This window comes from Miniopterus schreibersii (assembly GCF_964146895.1).
Source record: "Miniopterus schreibersii genome assembly, chromosome: 13".
NCBI classification, from domain to species: domain Eukaryota; kingdom Metazoa; phylum Chordata; class Mammalia; order Chiroptera; family Miniopteridae; genus Miniopterus; species Miniopterus schreibersii.
Genome location: NC_138113.1, coordinates 50895378 through 50916200, shown reverse-complemented (window position 1 = coordinate 50916200; position 20823 = coordinate 50895378). Strand labels below are relative to the sequence as shown.

At 36.8% G+C, this 20823-nt stretch overlaps 1 protein-coding gene across 1 annotated transcript in view; it reads left to right on the top strand.

The window, feature by feature from the left end:
* The window catches only part of ZC3H6 (zinc finger CCCH-type containing 6), a 48437-nt gene that overhangs the window by 17730 nt on the left and 9884 nt on the right, over positions 1-20823 (top strand). Inside the window, exons 2-7 of the mRNA XM_081157184.1 lie at positions 592-772; positions 6749-6871; positions 12770-13046; positions 15752-15885; positions 18751-18867; positions 19449-19560. Of these exons, the coding sequence (XP_081013310.1) occupies positions 592-772; positions 6749-6871; positions 12770-13046; positions 15752-15885; positions 18751-18867; positions 19449-19560 (944 nt within the window). The remainder of the gene's footprint in view (positions 1-591; positions 773-6748; positions 6872-12769; positions 13047-15751; positions 15886-18750; positions 18868-19448; positions 19561-20823) is intronic.

The following is a 20823-nucleotide window of genomic DNA, read 5'->3' as shown; positions in this document are numbered from 1 at the left end:
ATTTTTTACAGATCAAGTTGGGGAATTTACTGTTCTGCGTTTGTGGCTAAGGTTTTGTTACTCATCTCCCTGTTGAGATTTGCTTGTTGAAGTTTATTCTGATGGTGAGAATAATATAGATTGCTTTTATTTAAAACTACTTATAGCTGTGTAAGATCCCTAAGTTAAGAATCCCTTCCTGAAATTAGAGTGTTTTCTTCCTAAGGTATTTTAGTTTCACGTTTTTAAAAGGTATTTTAGTGGATGGTAACTACTGCAATACTTTAGAATGGTACTGCATTTATTAATTTATTTTGTGAGAATTGGTGATCTTAATCTAAATCAGAGGTTGGCGGACTTTGGCTGCTGAGACTGGTTCTTACATTTTTGAAGGGTTATTTGGAAAAAGAAGAATTTGCAACAGAAACCATACAAGGCTTGCAAATTTAAAATACTTACTACCTGGCCATTTACAGAAAAAGTTTGCCAACCCCAATCTAAGTGAATGTAACTTAAATCCTCGGCACCTGCTTTTTTCCCTTGGGGACTGTTCCTGTACGATTTGTTTTAGAATTGACCTTTGAAAACTAAAGTTGTCACTGTCCTCCACAGAGAAGATGGCGAGCTAGAAGATGGTGAAATAGATGACGCGGGATTTGAAGAAACACAAGAACAGGAAGCCAAAGAGGATGAGAAGCAGAAAAATGAGAAAGCCTACAGGAAATCACGGAAGAAACACAAGAAGGAGAGAGAGAAGAAGAAATCCAAAAGGAGGAAGCGCGAGAAGCACAAGGTCAGTTGGAGCCCCTTTCTCTTCTGGTAAATCTCCGTGAGATACACTGAAAATGAGAAAGTGTAAGGCCTTGCCTGTTTTCTTACAAAACGTGGACTATATCTTTTTATTTATGTGATTAATACATTTTTTTGAACATGAATATTATATAAGTTATCTTAAAGATTTAAAAAATAAGGTAGCTTTTAGTGAAAATTAAAATAAATCTTTTTAGTTGATGGGAGTTTGTAGGATGCTGAAGCTAAAGGAATGAAAGTCTCATTGTCTGCAGATACAGATTAACAGAACTGGCATTGCCCATCCTTTTATTGATTTATTTACACGTGCTTGCTGTGGAAGTCTCTGTGCTGTGTGCTGGGGGTGATAGTAATAAGTGAAGAGGTCTGTTCTTACAGAGATTATGTTGAAAAGGGAAGGGGGGAGGCTGTAAACCAGTGAAAAATAAATGCTATGAAGAAAACAGTAGCGTGCTGAGGAGACAGTGTGAGTTGGGGCGGAGAAGAAGGGAAACCTGTGCTGACAGAGAATCTGGCTGAGTGGTTGGGTAGTTTTTAAAACTCCCTTAATTTTCCCCATAAAAGCAAAGCAATTAGGATAGCAAAATCGAAAAGTCATTGCCAACATCTACAAAAAAATGAAGTAACAAGTTATCCCCACAAACGTTAAAAATACAAATGGATAAGACTAAACCACAAACAACTGTGTAATGAAGCAGAGGGAAGGTAAAAGGAACTTCCAGAAAACAGACGCCAGCAGGTGTTGCTCTCAAATGGTGGAGTCCCCAGTGAACATGGAAAGCCCGTGGGCCAAACTGGGAACAGCAAGGAAGCTGAGAGGGGCTTTTGTAATCTCATTTCACATGTGAGTGTCAGAAGACCACGGGAAATTGGATGGTGCTGGCATGGTCTGGGCCTGATGAACTCCTAATACTCATCAAGCCAGCCTCTTTCCCAGGTCAGAGTCCTGTGTATCAGAACATGACAACTGTAACAATGTCAGGAAAAGCAGGAGAGTACATGGTAAGCAGGATAAGCTTACTGATTGCCTTATCGACATTAGCTGAGAATAAAAGGATATTCTTCAAATTATTATCCTGGGGATGAAAGAGAGAACCCCTAGAAGAAGGGGTTACTGCCTAATTTCAGTATTGGTTCTGTTAGGAAACAAACAGTATGCAAAGAAGGGACAGGGACTCGGGTTAGTGGAAAACGACAGTGTGAGAGAAATAATTGAAACAAAAACACAAATCTTTCTAAATACCAAGAATATCTCCCTCAACAATGCAAAATCTAACTAAGCTATGCACAAGAGAAAGATTAAACAATGGGTTAAGCTAAACCACGCAAAGGCAAAGAAAGAGAAGGTAGAAGTCATAATGTTGATACCTGAAAAAGTCACATTTAGGTCAAAAAGGCAGTGAAAGAAACAAAGAGGGACATCTTATAATAGTAAGGGTTGCAACTCACAGTGAAGATACTAATATTTTATGTGCCCTGAACATCAACTTTTATAAAGCAGGAACTATAGGAGCTATGAGAAGAAATAGAAACAGTCTAATCACAGGAGATACACAGTATCCCTTTCTTAACCCCAAAAGATCAACTGGCTAGATTAAAAGATGGTAAGGATATTAAAGAGATATTGTAAATATATAGTAAGCTCAAAACCCTGAGAATACATCTTCCTCTCAAGTGCACTTGGAATATTCATGAAAACAAACCATATCATAGGCCACAAAGAAAACTCCAATTAATTTGGTAGAGTAGAAATAGTACAAAGAGCACTATTAAACCACAATGCAGTAAAACTAGACACTGGTAACAAAGTCAAGAAACAAAAATGCCCTTCAGCTTTTTAATTTGAATATTGGCTATAAATTTCCTATAGAACACTGGGGAAACATTAAAACTGCAGAATTTCATGAAAGTAATGATGATAAAACCTTGACATATAAGTATTATTGGAGTATAGCTAACGCAATTACCAGAAAAAAATTATAGAATTATAGTATTAAAAACAAGAAAACAGCAAAGCAAGACAAAATAAGTAAAAGGAAGGACATAATAAAGTTACGAGTAGAACTTAACAAATTGGAATGAAAAACAAGTCTTTTTAAAAAAAAAAAAAATCAACAATATAAATGAATCATTGGCCAAACTAGATTTCTGAGGGTAAGAACTTTAAAAACCATCAAGTCCTGGCTCGTTTTTTGTTTTGTTTTGTTTTAATTTCTTAATCCTCACCAGAGGATATTTTTTCCATTGACTTTAGAGAGAGTGGAAGGGAGTTGAGGGGGGCAGGGGCAGAGAGAGAGGGAGAGAAATACCAGTGTGCGAGAGACACGTCGATTGGTTGCCTCCTTCATGGGCCTCGACTGGGGCCAGGGATCAAACTTGCAACCCAGGTACATGCCCTTGACCTGAAATGGAACCTGAGACCCTTTAGTGCTCGGGCTGAACCTCTAACAACTGAGCCACACTGGCCGGGGCCCTGGCTCCTTTTTAAAAGTCCTTCCTTTAATTTATCTTCCCTCATAGATGGGTACTTTCAACATTTTGCTTCAAAATCTGAACGAGATCACCTAATTCATTAGACACATTTTCTGCTTTTCATGTTTCTGAATGTAACATTGCTGCCAAATTTTCTGTCACTACATAACAAAGCTCTCCTTCTAATTTTAGTAAGATATCTCTCACTTTCCTTTAAGTTGCCTCAAAATCTAAAAATTTGCTAACAATTCAAGGCAATTCAGGCTTTTACTAATTAATGCTGCTTTAAGTCCTCCCAGTTTCCATCCACTACCTGGTTCCCAAACGACTGCTACCTTTTAGATGTTTGTTATGGCAGCTCAGCCTTCCTGGACATCACAGCCCGTGTTAGTAACTGCTGCTGCACAACCTATTACCTCAATTTAGAAACTTAAAGCAGCAAAAACTTATCTCCCTGTTGCTGTGGGTCAGGAATGTGCATGAGACTTAATTAGGTGGTTCTGGCTCAGCGTTTCTCCCAAGGCTGCAATCTCCAGGCTCGAGGGCAGCAGGATACTCTTTCAAGTTCACTCTCAAGATTCCTCACCATGTGCACCACCCTCTGCAAGCTGTCTCTGTGTCTTCATGGTGTTAGCTGGCTTTCTCCCAAGCAAGTGAACTGACAGAGAGAGCAACAGAGCCCCCATGATGACAGCTACAGTCTTTTTATAACCTGATCTCAGAGGTAATATGCTGTCACTTCTGACATTCTGTTTGCTAGAAATGAGTTTCTAAGTCTAGCCCACACTTAAGGGGAGAGGAAAATCCCCATCTCTTGAGAGTAGGAGGAATAATAAATTTATGGACTTACCTTTAAAACTACCCACCCAAGAATAGATAGAAAAGCCCCAAAAGGAAGAATATGTGGTGTGACCCTAACATACTACACCCCAGTAAAGCCATGTGATACTGGTGCATGGAAAACAGACCAGTGGAGCAGGAAACAAGCTTAGAAATAGACAGAATGCCTGTAGAAAATTAGTATATGATAGAGGGGCATCTCAAACTAGTATGCAAAGATGAACTGAAGTTTCAGGGACAAGAAGTACAAATTCCCTACTGGGAGAATGAGAAGGATCCATTTTCACCTAACCCACAAATTCTACCTATGGTTGAAAGTGTATACCACATTTTTTTGATTTTGCATGCGAAAGCAATTCTTGCACAGAAAGCAAATAACACAGCCTAATGAAGAGGATACATTCTAGCATCTATTTTGCTGTCAGAAAATTTGTTACTTTTGTTAGAAACATAATAGGACATTATACCAGTTTAGTGTGCTTCTTTCTTGCTTGCAACCCAGGCCTTTCTTACTGGCTGCCCGTGGGAGGGGTCTTCTCCATGCTCCAGACTAGAAGGTTATCCAACCTCAGATAGGAAGGCTTAGATCAGTATCTCTTCCTCCCAGGACACTGCAGCTAGTCCTTAGACCCCTTTGCCCCCAGGTTAACTTTATTAAACTTTCTTCCTATGAGATTTGTTAATTTGTCTATAAACTCTTTGACTATAATGCATAAAAATTTATTGGCTAGTATTATGATAAATACATTGATTAAAGGAGAAGAAAAAGATATACTTCTGTCTACAGAGAACTTTGATTTTATTTGGTGAGATTAAGTGCATTGGTCATAGCCATACAACAATTATAAAATGCGCAAAGGAACAGAATAGACCCTTCTCCAAAGAGGTGGCCAATACACATATGAAAAGATGCTCAACATCACTAATCATCAGAGAGATGCAGATTAAAACCGCAATGAGATACCACCTCACACCTGCCAGAATGGCTACCATCAATAAGTCAACAAGTGTTGGCAAAGATGTGCAGTAAAGGGAACCCTAGTGCACTGCTGGTGGGAATGCAGACTGGTGCAGCCACTGTGGAAACAATATGGAGGTTCCTCAAAAAATTAAAAAATGGACTGTCCTTTGACCCAGCAATCCCACTTCTGGGGATATATCCCAAGAATCCCGAAACACCAATTCGAAAGAATATATGCACCCCTATGTTTATAGTGGCATTATTTTCAATTGCCAAGATCTGGAAATAGCCTAAGTGCCCACCAGTAGATGAGTGGATTAAAAAGCTGTGGGACATTTACACCACGGAATACTACGCAGCCATAAAAAAGAAGGAAATCTTACCCTATGTGACAACATGGATGGGTCTGGAAAGTATTATGCTAAGTGAAGTAAGCCAGTCAGAGAAAGACAAATATTATATGATCTAACTTATATGTGGAATCTAATGAACAAAATAAACTGATAAACTAAATAGAAACAGAGGTATGGATACATGGAACAGACTGACAGAAGGGAGGAGGAGAGGGAGAACTGGATGAAAGGTGAAGGGATTAGCCAAAGAGATAGATGTTTCTATCTCTCTCTCCTTCTCTCTTCCCCTCTCTCTCAAAACCAATATATTTTAAAAAAATAAATGGACAGTATTTATTTCAAACCCTTACCAACAAAAATTAGGCAGTTAAGCTTGAAGCATTTCATAGCATAATTGTAAAAAGGTTTCTTCATATCACTTACCAAATCAATAAAAACAGAAGTAGCAGCACCACAAAACTAAACCCCAGACATTTGAAGAACAAAGTAGAGGAAAATGGTTTTTCTTCCTTAAAAAGGATTTAAGAATGTAGTAGAGGAAAACAGATCCTCTACTGTAAAAGCATCAGAGCTCAGCTTAGTTCAGCAAATTTTAACTGAGTTGTTCTAGGCCTGGATACTGGGAGTGCAATAATGATAAAATACAGAGCCAGTTCCTCACTGACAAGAACTTTAGGAATTCTTTAAAGAATGCTCAACTGGGGAAGGTCCCTGTTTTGATTAGTTGGAGGAGATTTGGTGACTTTTTTAAAGAAATTGCACTCATACTTGAAGAAGCTTACTCTTGATATTTGTCAGTCATTAGCAGTTACTGGTGGTTTCCGTTTTGCTTTTGTTCCGTTTTGCGGGTTGGATTTATTTTATAGTTCAGAATGTTTTGGTGTCTTTTAGTGTTAGGGGGCTTATGCAGTAGAATAAGAACTCTAAAGCCATTTCAGGTAAAAATAAATTAATTCACACTCTACTCGCGTTCTAGGGCCCCTTTTGGTGACGAGAAACCAACCCTATTTCCTTTAAGATTAACTTGCCTCTAAGGCCTCTTTAGATCATAGGGGTTTAGTATTTCCAGTTTGCAGCCCTTGGGCCAAAGGGATGATGGGGAAAATGCTGCCATGAGGTCCCAGAGATGAGGGGAAATATAATTCCTCAGAAAATTTTAGAGAAGTTGGGGTGGCGGTGACCTCGGAGCAGGAAGTTTTCAATGAACACTTCAGAACCTGCTAGAATAATGTACTCTGTCCGTGAGCCCCTATGGCTGAAATAAGCTTATCTAGTTACTAGTTAAATGTTCTTCTGTTTGCAGAGTAACGTATTTGTCTTTTCCTTCTTTTAGCATAATTCTCCGTCTAGTGATGACAGTTCAGACTACAGCCTTGATTCAGATGTCGAACATACGGAAAGTTCCCACAGAAAAAGAACGGGTTTCTACAGGGATTATGACATTCCATTTCCTCAGGTATTGCCTTTTTTATTGTAATAAAATATATATAACATAAAATTTACCATTTTCACCATCTTTAAGCACACAATTCAGGAGCATTAAGCACATTCACAATGTTGTGCAGCTATCACCACTCTCCATCTCCAGAACTTTTTCGTGGTCCCAAACAGTTGTGTTCCCATGAAGCAATAAAACCTCTCCCCTGCCCCCCGGTAACCACTGTTCTGCTTTCTGTCTCTATGGGATTGCCCACTCTAGGTACCTCATATAGGTGGAATCATACAATATTTGTGTTTTCATATCAGGCTTTTGAAAAAACAATTTTTTCAAGGTTCACTCATAATGTAGCATAGCATGCGTCAGAATTTCCTTCCTTTCAAAAGCTGAGTAATATTCCATTGTAGGCACATACCACATTTTGTTCTGTCATTCCTCTGTTGATGGCCACTTGAGTTGTTTCCACTTTTTGTCTGTAAATAATGCTGCTATGGACATGGGTGTATTACTCATAGGAGTAGAGTTTCTGATCATATGGTAATTCTATGTTTAACTTTCTGAGGATCTACCATCCTGTTTCCCATAAAGGCTGCATTTTACATTCCCACCAGCAAAGCATGAGGTTTTCTGATTTCTGTACATCCTTGTCAATCTTGTTATTTTCTGTGTGTTTTTTTGTAATGGCCTTCCTAATGGGTATGAAGTGGTATTCATTGTGGTTTTGAGGTACTGCTTCTTAAAAAGGGGAAAAAGTAAACTTTCAATTTTATTCTTTGCTTTCTGATATTTTGCAAAAATATTTTATAAGATATAAGCTTTAAAATACATCATGTATTAGTATGCTTGAACTGCCATAAGAAAACACTACAGACGGTGGATTAAACAACAGAAATTTATCTTCTCACAGTCTGGGGACTGGAAGTCCAAGATCAAGGTGCCGGCGGGGCGATTTCTTCCGAGGATGAGGGAAGAATCTGTTTAGGCCTTTCTCCTTGGCTTGTAGATGGTCACCTTCTTGCTACTGTGTCCTCACATGGTCATCCCTCTGTGCATCACGTACCCCTGGTGTCTCTCTGCGTTTCCAAATTTCTTCTTATAAGGGCTCAAGTCATAGTGGATCAGGACCCACCATATCAGCCTCATTTTAACTTAATCACCACTTTAAAGGCCTGATCTCCAAATAGATACATTGTGAGGTACTGGGGGGGTTAGGACATCAACATATAAATTTTGTGACATCTACCTCTTTAAATGCAAAAATTATTTGAAGTGTTTTAAGTACAAAACATTTTAAAAAAACGTGATAAAATGTATCTTTCTTAAGTATGTTGCACTGTATGAGCAAAGTCTTCAGTATAAAAATTATTTTGTGTTAGAAAGATTAGAGTGCTCCCAGGAGCACTGGAGAGTGTTCAGGTCACTGAGCTCCTATCTGAAAAACCCCAGAGTCTGAGGTCTAGGCTCTGCCAATCGGCCTATAAGCTTGGCTGCAAGTGTTGTATGCTTTCACCTAATTTGGTTTTCCAATCTCTTGTGAGCTTAGAAACCACATTACTATGTTAATATTCTTTCTGTTGACTTCTATTTTTCTACTGCCATCTTTACAGTTGAAGTTGCTCAGTGACCATTAAATAAATAGGTTTTAATAAAATATCTTCTTTTGAACTTCGAAAAGAATTATGCTCTGGTTAATAATTTTATCTAGTTAGGTGCATATTAGAATATATATTTGTATATGTATACATATATACTCAATGTCTTTAGTGAATGGTGCTGCCATTTCTCAGAACATTTGAACAACTAATCATTAGAATTATTTTTACTACTAATGACTGAATATTTAAATTAGTTCTGTTTCAACAAACACTAACGTTGTACCTCAGTTTCACTATTTGCAGTTAGATTTATTTTTTAGAAATAGTCAAAAGTCATTTGGAGACTCTTCTAATGAATGAAGAAATGCTCAGGATGGGCATTGCTATTTCAGAAAATATAAAGTATTGATATTTATAAACTCTTGATTCATAAGCTGTCACTAAAAGTAATTCCAAAAGAGGAGATACAGAGTATTTAAAATAGTAGCAGAGCCCAGCCAGCATGGCTCAGCAGTTGAGCATCGATCGACCTGTGATCCAGGAGATCGAGGTTCGATTCCCAGTGAGGGCACATGCCTGGGTTGTGGGCTCGATCCCCAGAATGGGATATGCAGGAGGCAGCCGATCAATGACTCTCTCATCATTAATGTTTCTATCTCTCTCTCTCTTTGTCTCCCTTCCTTTCTCTGAAATCAATAAAAACATATTTAAAAAAAATTTTTTTTTAAAAGCAGAAGTACTGTAATAAGTACATAGCCTGCCTTGGGGGCCACTGTGAAGGATAGGATTAGATTGTACAAACAATAGTGCGTTTGTTTTAAGGGACTCATTTTCTTAATATAGTTATTGTCATTATTTTGACTGTTATATATCACTATAGATGCAATGTAATTATTTTTGTTTCAAAAATTCAGTTAAAGAAATTAAGAAAAAGCATGATCATTTATATATATCCACATCTCATTTCCAGTGCTCTTCTGAGTTTCAACCTGGTATCACTTTCTTTTAAGGTGAAGTACTTCACTTGGTCTTTTATTAGCATTTCTTGTAGTGCAGGTTTGCTGTCAATAAATTCTCTCAGCTTTTATTAGGAAATTGTTTATTTTGCTCTTATTTTTAATAAGTTTTATTTTGTTGTAAGGACTTACAGGAAAGTTGCCAGAATGGCCCCCCTGTGTGACTTCTCCCAGATTCCTGGTGGTTAACATTTCACTGCACTTGCCCTGCTTTATCCTTCATCTCTCCCCTCCCCTCCCCTCTCTTCTCCTCTCCTCTCCAGAGGATCTAATTTGCCTTTAAACCCATCTATTAGTTGCTTTACTTCAGTATTTATATTTTTCACATCTGGAAATTTATTTTATTCCTTTTCAGATCTTTAAAGTAATTTTTATAGTTTCTAGTTCCCTGCTGAAATTCTCATGTCTTATAGTTGAAAATGGCAAGCACAGATATTTTAAAGTCCATGTCATATAACTTTCAATATCTGGAGTGTGTATTTTTATTGCCTGTTGCTTTTGTGGTTCTCTTTCATGGGGTCTTGTCTCATATGCCTTGGTTTTTGTTTATTTTTGTATTTTGTGCTGAGCATTGTATTTGCAAAATATAGTACATTTCATAGAATAGCCTGAGACCTAGGATGATGTTTGTTTCTTCCAGAGAGGATGTTTACTTGCTCTTGCCAGGTTCCTGGTGACCACTTTATTCCAGTGTCAGGATTTGAGAGTTTTCTGGGCTACCTAATGATTTAAGGTTGGACTGCAGCCTCTAAATCACATTTTGAGATTCCCCCAAAATTGGCGGGTAGGGATTCTAAGGCTTCTACTTTTTCCGGACTCTGGAACCCCTTTTGTTCCCATAGATCAAAGGCATAATCAGCAATGTTGTTGGACCTTTCATCTGATTTTTCATGATGGGCTGATGCTCTGAGAGCGAAAAACAGCTGCAAATGCTGCTCACTTTGGGGCTTTCATCTGCTCCATGGATAATAGCGCAGTAAACCTTCACTAATTATTAGCTCTCTGATGGCTACAGTGGACTTGAAAAAAATATTTTGTCTACCTTTTCTGTGTTTTTTAGAAGAAAAACTGCTCTAAATTAATTACCTAGTCTGCCATTAGGAAAAGAGAAAGCTCAGTACCATTTCCTCCACATAGGTTTTAGAGTTGACTCACTAAGAAAATACCCTAAGTACATCCTAAAATCCCATTTTCTTAGAAAACAAGTACCTTCTACAAAATTAAAGGCCCCCCAAAATATATACATATTAACATCAGAGGACTTAATATATCTTCCCTTTTCTAGAGGTGTGGGGCCTCCTGGCCCCTTATTTCATGTTCACAGAGATTGCCATGGAGCCAGCTTCTGTCTGGAAGAAACAGAACATTCTAGCAGTGTAGATGGCCTAATGATCAGCCAGTATGGTGGCTGGAGAAACTGTATCCTATGGTAGAATTTATAGTCTTTTTCATTTCTTTTATCTTTTTTTCAGTGGGGCTTTAAAAACACTTGCTAGATCCTTGCTGCTGTGTTCTGTTCATTCAGATGATGAGCGTGTACAGATGAGGAGACTCTCCTGGAGCACTAGGGGGGCTGCTTGCAGCCAGCCCGGGCAGTGCCACGACCCTCAGGAAGCAACATTAGTCTTCCACTGCGCAGGAGCCCTGGCACGGGGTGTGTGCTTCATTAGAGGGCTTTTCGGAATACTTGCAGTTGGGAAAACTAGGGAGGGGATAAATTGAAAGCTAGAGATAATTATATTTTAAAAACTAGGAATATGAAGCTTATTTTTGTAAAAGCCATGACAAATCAGATAATTGAATTAATATTCAGACTTAAAAGCTTTTGTGACAAACATCTAATCTCTAGAGAAAAATTCATACTCATCCACTAACAGTAATTTTTAGTCATAAAACATTGAAATATATTATTGAGGCACCAATGTAATTACATTTTTATAAAAGGAAATGTAGGCACCATTCAAGTAATTAATCTTTAACTTAATTTAAGCAGTTATTTTTTGTTTTATTTTATTGGCTTTTTGAAAGTGTCAGAAACACTGCCGTTTGGCTACAATTCTAATCCCTCTTCTGAATTTCTGAAGTGCTGGGCTGAGAACAGTTTGTAAACTTTAAAAATACTGCTTAAAACAAGTGGAAAATCTAATACAGTATCTTCAAAATTTAAAATTCCTGAGCTAATTGATTTTCTCGATTGCATTACATATTTTCTCTATTTTCTAATTACAGAAAAGAACTGAATATTTCTCTGCATTTTATTACAAATACAGTCTCATGTTGGCATTCTGGCAGGACAATATTTTTATATCACAGTAATGATGAATTAAGCTGCAGATGCCCATGGTCTGGGTTTTTCTGGATTCTCAAGTTGTAATTACATACAATTTTTTTTTCTTTTTTATAATAAAAAATTGACAGAAGATATGATAGAACTAATAAAATGAATAGAGAGAGGCTTGAATACTGCCATTAAATAAACTTCTAGGACTAAAGTGTGTTGTTTTCACATGCTTTCGTAAAGAAGCAATAAAGTTAATAAGGTATATTGTCATAAATAGTTCCTAATGAGCAGTTTATTTACTAGGTGTCTTTCATTCCTAGGGAAATATCTATTTTTAATATTAGACTCATAATGTTTTCTTCTTATAAAAATTTTCCAAACATAGTTTTTATTAAATATAATATGCCTGAATATGTAATTTGGAAAGTTTTCAATGTTAGGAGAACGTATGTTTTCTACCCCTCCTCCTATTTTACTGTCTTTTCCTTATCTTCAAAAAGACCTGTCCTGGTTTTTGGAGAAGGAAGTCACATGTGATGGTGGGGGTTTAAGTGTCCTGAATGTGTGATGCTGAGATGTGGGACATGGAGAGCAGAAGCGAATGAGACAGCCCAGCCACCATCTTTGAACATTATGAAACGTGCTCTCATAGTAGCATTTACTTTTTGGACTTAGTTTTAAATGGTGTCCTAGGTCAGTACTAGTCAAGGGGCAAAACTAATAACTATCTCCTCCTTTCTTCTAACTTTCTGGGGGAGAAAATATGTCTTTTTTTTTTAAAAAAATTTTTTTGAGAGAGGAGAGAGAGAGAAACATCAATGATGAGAGAGAGTCACTGATCGGCTGCCTCCCGCACACAACCCAGGCACGTGCCCTGACCAGGAATCAAACCATAAACTCCTGGTTCATAGGTCGACACTCAACCACTGAGCCACACCAGCTGGGCAAAAAGATGTCTTGTGTTACTATCAGTTCTTGTCTGTAACTGAAAAATCCTAAGAGTGGGTTGTCCATTTCCACTTAGCATGGACACATATCAGGAAGCTATGTGACATCAAGGAAGAGTCAACATAACAAAAAATTTAAAAGTAAAGAATATGGTGAGTACAGTACCTACAGTGACGACAACTTCGGTAACTACAGTGATGACAACTTCGGTAACTACAGTCAGGAAACAGAGGAAGATTTTGCCAGTCAGCTCAAACAATACAGACAAGCTAAAGAACCCTCCAGTATTGCTTTAGGATCATCATTTTCTAAAGAACCAGGGAAAAAACAAAGAATAAAAGGAATTCAGCAAGGTAAGTTTGAAATTGTCTATCTGCTTTTGATATGAGTACCTTATTAAAACAGGTAGCTGTGAAGTGAAAACTCACATTCCTTAGCCCTTTCTCAAGATCAGTTTATTCGTTTTTATTTATTTTGTAAACCTTGAGGACAAAAATCAACAAATTTTTCAACTTGTATATCTTAATATTTGAATTAGAAAAATACCCTAATAATTAAAAAGTATGTAAAAATGTAAACAGATTTTTTCTATTATGTTTTTACTTCCCTTCTATATGATATCAGTATACTGATAAAAAAATAACCTACCTTTTTCCATTGTCTCTGTTACTGTATGTATTACTTTATATATTTTAGACCTACAAGGACAGAATTCTGGGAAGCTATTCTTTTGTTAGGCTTTTAAAATGTGGTGGTCACCTTTGCTATGCAAGTGTACTTAGTACTATGTTCATACTTCAAGATTGGAAATAACATAATCTGAAGAAATTTCTGCATCCATCACCTATTCATCTGCTATATTGAGACATGTGGTCCCTGGAAAGATCAGGGCAAGTTGCCATAGAAACTGTGGGTCGCATAGGGTCAAATGAAGCTTAAGAAATGTTCAGTCAATGTGTCTGGCTCAAGAAAACTGGAGCAAGATGAGGCTGAGGTTAAATAGTGGGCACCCAAACCCTGTGTATCCATCTTTTAATTGTCATTGAGAAAAGGAGTCAGTTATAAGTAAATTTGGTTATTTCTATGGCTTTTTTTTTCCCCTAGCAAAATTCCTTTGAAAAATATGAAACCAGGCTGTGCGGAACTAAAGAGAAAGGAATTTGTCTATGCACCTACTTCTGTAATTATAAGTCTATTCCTGTGGTCAAACTGGTATGAAGATCACTCCACATGGAAGTAGCCAGAATGTGGAGGCCTCTGCATCCCTTCCCACTGGGGTTTTCCTTCAGGCTCTGTTTGTGCTGTGGGAGAACTGAGTGCTACATTTTATTTTTGACATTTGTTTTCCCCCGGATTATGAAAGGAGTGTATGGTCAAATTCAGAAAACTTTTTCTCCGTGTAGACAAGATAACCCAGCAAAGATCAAAGATGAAATAATTTTACTCCCTACATCCAGAGATAATTACTTGAACATTTTTGGCGTACATTCTTTTAGAATTTTTCTGAGAATTACTTTTTAACTAAAAAACTATTTATATTGTGGTAATTTGTTTCTTTCCCCTTAACTTTGAACTATACCCCAGTAATTCTTATGTTAATGAGTAGCTTTTAATGCCTGCATTCTATTCAGAGTATATATAACATAATTTGTCTGTTAGGATTTTTTTATAATATTTGAGATTTAAGTTGCACCCAGTTTTTTAAAATTCTGTGATTAGCCTTGCATATTTATTTATACATATCTCAGAAAACCCCTTGGCAAGCAGTTTTCTTAAGAATAAATTCTGAAATGTAGAATTGAGTCAAAAGACATAGCCACACATTTGAAGATTTTTGATTCATATATCAAGTTGATATCCAAAATGGTAATGTACCAGTTTTTAAAAATATATATATATGTCTTTATTGATTTCAGAGAGAGGAAAGGAGAGGGAGAGAGAGATAGAAAAATCAATGATGAGAGAGGGTCATCAATTGGCTGCCTCCTACATACCCCTTGCTGGGGGTTGAGCCTGTGCCCTGACTGGAATGGAACCAAGATCTCCTGGATCACAGGTCAGTTTGGCTCAACTGCAGCGCCACGCCGGCCAGGCAGTAATGTACCAGTTTATAAAATCCTTCCTGGTGTGTGAAAATGCCAAACTCCCCAAGTGCCTACATATACTGTTCTTTGAGGTAAAAAGTGGTATGTTATTTTTTAAATTTTAATTTCTCTTAATGAGTAGAAACTTTTTTTTCACATATTTATTAGTTATTTTATAGGTTCTCTTACATTAGAAAATATATTAGTTCAATATGACTTTGGTAAAATAAGCATTTTGTATTTTAACTTCCTACCATAATAAATACTTTTTGCTATTTGGGTATCATTTTAGATACTTTTAAATAGCAAGTTTTTCAAAAGTAAAAGACAAGCATAAGTTTTACTTGGAGATATATGTTTTATCTACTCAAAATTATCAATAGAAACTCAACTTGTTATAAATTAACCACTAATACCTACACTGTATTCCATAGAGATGAATATAATATTTAATTCTCTAAAAGGCAGAAAGCCTTGTTAATTGCTTATTTTAAGGAAAATTGAAAAGAATGAAACTGGATTTGACTTCTCCAGCTGTGTACACCCCTGTTCCTTGCCTTCCTCATGTTGCTAACAGAAGAGCCCTGGCAGGGTGGCTCGGTTGATTGGAACTTCATCCCCAGCACCAGAAAGGTTGTAGTTTGATCCCTGGTCGGGGTCTGTACAGGAGGCAGCCCATCGATGTTTCTCTCACATTGAAGCCTCTCTCTCCTGTCCCTTCCTCTCTTAGAAATCAGTGAAAACGTATCCTCAGGTAAGGGTTAAGAAATGAGAAGAAAAAAAGAAAAGTATAAGAAGCAGTGCCCAGGAAGTTTTAAAATGTAAAGATTGAATTATTTATTTCATTGAATTTAGAGTAGAAAAATGCACTGTGTATTATAGACTGTTAAAGAATAAGTTGTTTCCTATAAACTAATACATTGACAGGTGTACTGTTTTTCTATAGTATTTGAAGTACATTTTAACTTTTTTAGGTGTCGAACAGAGGGTTAAAAGTTTTAATGTTGGTCGTGGACGAGGTTTGCCGAAGAAAATCAAACGCAAAGACCGTGGGGGAAGAACCAGTAAGGGGCCCAGCATGTTTTCGGGAATGGATGACTTTCACGAGGTACTGAGAGGTTACACATAGTGAGGAGATTCGCTTCTCCGTCTTTTAACCTATTTGGCTACAAATAAAGCATTGTGATTTTAATGCTACTTTTCTAGGAAATGAAACATTCTTAGTTTAGGTCAAATGAATATAAATAAATTCCAAAAAAATGAATTATTTTTCATTAGTCACAATTTTAATATAGAGATGCAGATTTAGGTGACTTTGAAATAATATTGCTGTGTTTGAAAGCACTTCAAAATAAAAGTGATATGTTTGAAAGCAAAAATGTATGTTCTGTTAGTTCCCTGTTGGGCTTTCCTAGGAGTCACCTTTGCCAGAGGCACATGGCAGTAAAATGGTAACAGCCCAGTATGTAGCAGGGCGAGAAGGGAGACAGTGGTAAATTAACTTACTAGAGCTGGAAGCAGTGAAAGGGAAGAAAAGGAGGTATAAGTGGTTGGGAAGATGAATTTATGAGCCACGCATATGGTAGATATCGAATAACTATATGTAGACTTGAACTCAAATGTGTACATTTCAGCTGTGTAGGGACTTTCTGTGTTCTGCCACGGGTGCAGGGAGGTCTGATTGAATTTACAGATCAAGGGTGGGTTATAACGCTGCAACCCTGATTGAGAGCCAGAGAATGCTTGGTTTTCTGATCTCTGGGCTTAAAAGATAAGGGGTAAAGAATTCGTCGTATGTGCTCCTTAAGATACTTCTTAGGGAGATGTTAATAGGTGGGCCAGACAAGGAAATTGAGGCCCAGATAAGTTTGTGAAACCCTGCACATGCCACTCTTCTGTTAGGGGTTCTCAGTCAGCATTAACATATTAAGGGCTCTGGGCAGGTTAAGTATAAATAAGCCTGTTTCATAGTCCGTGGAATAGCAACTTTGAAATAAGCCTGGGACTTCTGGGCTATTCTAACCTGCCTGTCCCATCTTCCTACACCAGTTGACCTCTAGAATGTGCTGTGCTCCCTAGACCAAATTATGAATACTTTCTAAGTAAGCCTTCTTTTATATGCATTACCTATACCCTATACCTGAAAAAGAAAATAGCTTCCAGGAAAGCATGGCTTCAAGCAAGTTGCTGCCTGTCTCTGTGAGCTTAAATTTAATCAGTAAAATGTGAGTACATACAGTATTAAATTCACTCTAAGGGCCCCTTTAAGCACTAACATTTTAAATGTTTACAGATCTGGGCTGCAACGAAAAGATTCTTTATCATGTAATGGAAAAATCACAATAAATTCTTTCCTTTGCATTCATCATACTTAGACTATTTTTTCTTTTGTTTATTAAGATTAAAATATGTCATCGACTATGTCAGTTTATTGATTGTCATGAGAGATTTCTTCTTGTGACATTGGAAACAAGCAGGAGAGTGCTCATGCTCAGGTCCTTCCAGGGCCCGGTGGACATGCTGAGTGGCCAGCATGGATCCACTTCCATCCTAGTCTTTTCAGGGACTGTAAGAGCCCCAGAGACCAGATGAATCCAAGGATACCTGCACATACATACTAATTTTCTTAAAAATTCAAGGGTAGGCACAGAACAAGCAAACTTTTAATGGATTGTAAAGACATTAATTCTGTTGGCCATAAAATTCTTAAAATTTCTAGTCTTTGTAGTAGCTATTAAATTTCCTGTAAATATGTGTTTTTTTCCTGGTGGATCCTTCTATTTTCCCTTCCTTATATATTTAAAAAAATCTTTTATGCTCTTGTTCCTTGTACCAATATAAATACATCCTCTAGAGTAAATTAATTAAAATGACCCTGTAGGTGGTTTAAGTTTTCCTTTCTCCCTCCACCTTTGCCTTCTCTCGCTCTTTCTTGAGTTGTGTTTTCTTAAGATGGGTGTGAGACAGTGCAGAGGTCTATCCTTAACTGCCAATTTGCCGTGGGACTTGTGGTAAGTCACTAACTTCTCTAATCTGCAGTTTTCATATCTATCCCATGATGGGGATGAACCAGGTTACTTCTGCAGTTCTTCCAGCTCTTAGTAAGAGGACATTAGTGGTTCTTCTGAAAAACACTGTTGTTTCATGGCGTCACAGTGTCAGTCCTTAGCATGGCCAAGCACCACCCCCTGTTGTGACCCAGTCTTCTCATATTCAACAGAAGTCAAGTTGGAGGGCTGAGGAAAACAAGGAGGGCTGTGAGATTTTCCATCATACACTTTTTTCCTTAATTTTTTAAAATTTATAAATGAAAGGTCATACATTCTCAATGAGGTTTTTTTTTTTTTTAAAGAAAGTACAAAATAACCACCTGGGCAAAAAATCTCTAATTTTTTAGAGATTCATCCAGAGACATATACTGCTACTAAATGTGGGGGTATGTTTTTTTCATTTCTATCTTTATTACTATAAAATTGGGATCAGTTTTAGATGTGTAGAATGTTTCTAGGTTTTTTTGTTGGGTGCTTTTTTTTTACTATGTAAGTAATTCCACAGTAGTTATTTTTATGAATAAATCTTCGTGTGCCTCCCTGATAATTCCTTTAGAATAATCCTATAAAGTACAAATTCTGTGTCAAACAATATGGATAGTTTAAGTCTTTTATAACATACCTATCAATGCTGTGTGAGAGTGCATATTTTATTGTTCGTTTTCCAAAACTGAGTATTATTGTTAATTTTCAAGCTTTTCATAATTTTATGTTTTAAAATAGAAATGGGGTTCTTTGCCACCACTAGTAGCATAGTTTACTAGAAGCGTATCTCTCTCCGACTAAATGAATAGCCTCAGAATGTCCCACCTTGACCACTTTTGATAGTCAGTTTGCACTGCTTTCCAGATCCATTTGACTGTACATTTTAATACCTGTTTAATATTTTATATGTTGCATTTAAATACATTTTTTTCTTGCAGTATAATAAACCAGGGAAAAAATGGAAGGTAATGACTCAGGAATTTATTAATCAGCACACAGTGGAACACAAAGGAAAACAAATCTGTAAATACTTTCTGGAAGGGAGATGTATTAAGGTAAATTCATAGGGGTATCATGAATCATTTTACTTCCAAAATTCTCTTTAAAATTTAAGCCTTTTGTGGGGGGTTAGTTTTTTCATTTCTCAGTTGTAATAAAACTGGTTCTTCAAAATGTATTTTGATGGAAATACTATACATCAGAACTCATTTAATTATATTTTGAGACAATAATGTAATTTGTTAAATTAGATTTTATTTAATAAACACAGTGCTGACTGTGTGGCAAGTACTGTTCAAAGTGGGTTACTAATATTAAATGTTTTAATCTTTACAGCAACCCTAAAAAGTAGTTACTATTATTGACCCATTGTAAACATGGGTTAAATAAGTCCCCACAGTAGCTCAGATAGACCTGGTGAGTGGGCAGAGGCCCTGAAGCCCGCACTGTGTTGCCTCTGCCTGTGCCACACCCACCAGCTTGGGCAAAAACTCTAAGGAATTGTTTGAATTATTATTAGCTCATTATTTAAAGACTGAAGATATAACCATAGTTCCTTTATGAAATGCCATGGAGAAAATTTAATTCAGTTGTTTCTTTTTTCTTCTTTGTTTCCTCCTTTTCTTTTTGTGAACAGGGAGATCAATGTAAATTTGATCATGATGCAGAGTTGGAAAAGAGGAAAGAGATCTGCAGATTTTATTTGCAAGGATATTGTACAAAAGGGGAGAACTGCATATACATGCATAATATCCTTTACTGAAAATACGTTAACCAAAATATTGAGGTTTGAAAGCATAATTTAGGGTTTTAAAAATCATAAGTACAACCTAGAAAGCCTAGTTTGGTTTTAAATTTAAAATCACATAACATAAACTAAGTCTAGTCAGCCTTATGTACTTCAAAAGGGCAAACTGAGTTTTATTCTTTAGGGAAATGAAATTAATAATTTCCCTTTGGAAAAAAATCTGTGAAATAAAGGAACTTTGTATTTAATATACTCAGCTTATAAGTGTTTCAATAGCACATGCTTCCTGAAGGAGTTGACAAAATATTTGTTTTATGACTTAATTATTTTTACTTAGGCTCATAAATAATAAACTATCATTGTTGAATATTATAAAGTCAAAGTCTTATCAGATCTTACCCCCAGTTATCACTGTGTATTCTTCCCCACCTCTTCTTCTGGAAATCTGTACATCTAAATTGTACTCCTGCCCTGACCCAAACTGGTATTTCACTGTATGTTTATAGTCATTTAAATATATATATACATTGTATCTTTCCATGTTAACCCCCCACCCCCAAAATATCTAGCTGGTTTTTCACTACCATTGATGATTAATTGAGCCTTCCCCTCCCCGATCTGAAACTCCATCTTTATATGATGAAATGTTATGGACATGGTTTTGTTCTAGAGTTTCTGTTTGACTCCATGGTCTCTTTGTTCTCATATCTCTGAGGCTTTGCTGTGATTATTTCTGCCTTACAAGCATGCTTGATATTTGGTAGATTCTCATGTTTATTTTTCCAGATCAATTTTAAAATAGTCTTGTCTAGTTCAAAAATAATATAAACCCTGGCCAGTGTGGCTCAGCTGGTTGGGCATCATCCGGTGGACTGAGGGCTTGCCGGTTTGATTCCTGGTCAGGGCACATGCCCCAGTTTCAGGCTCCATCCCCCCAGTAGGGGGGGGGTGCAGGAGTCGGCTGATCTATGTTTCACTCTCTCATTGATGTTTCTCTCTCCCTCCCCCTCTCTCTTCCTCTCTCTCTAAAAAATAAAAATAAAAATCAATAAATATATCTTTTAAAAATAATGTAAAAAAAGAAAGCAAAAAATCCCTGTTATCATTGATCTAAATGTAAAAATAAATCCATAAGGGAAAAGACTGAGAAACTGACAGCATAAAAAATTTAAAATTTACATAACAAAAATATGACATAAACAAAGTAAAAGGTAAATAATAAAATGGGAAACGTTATTTGAAACTTAATCATTTACAAAGAGGT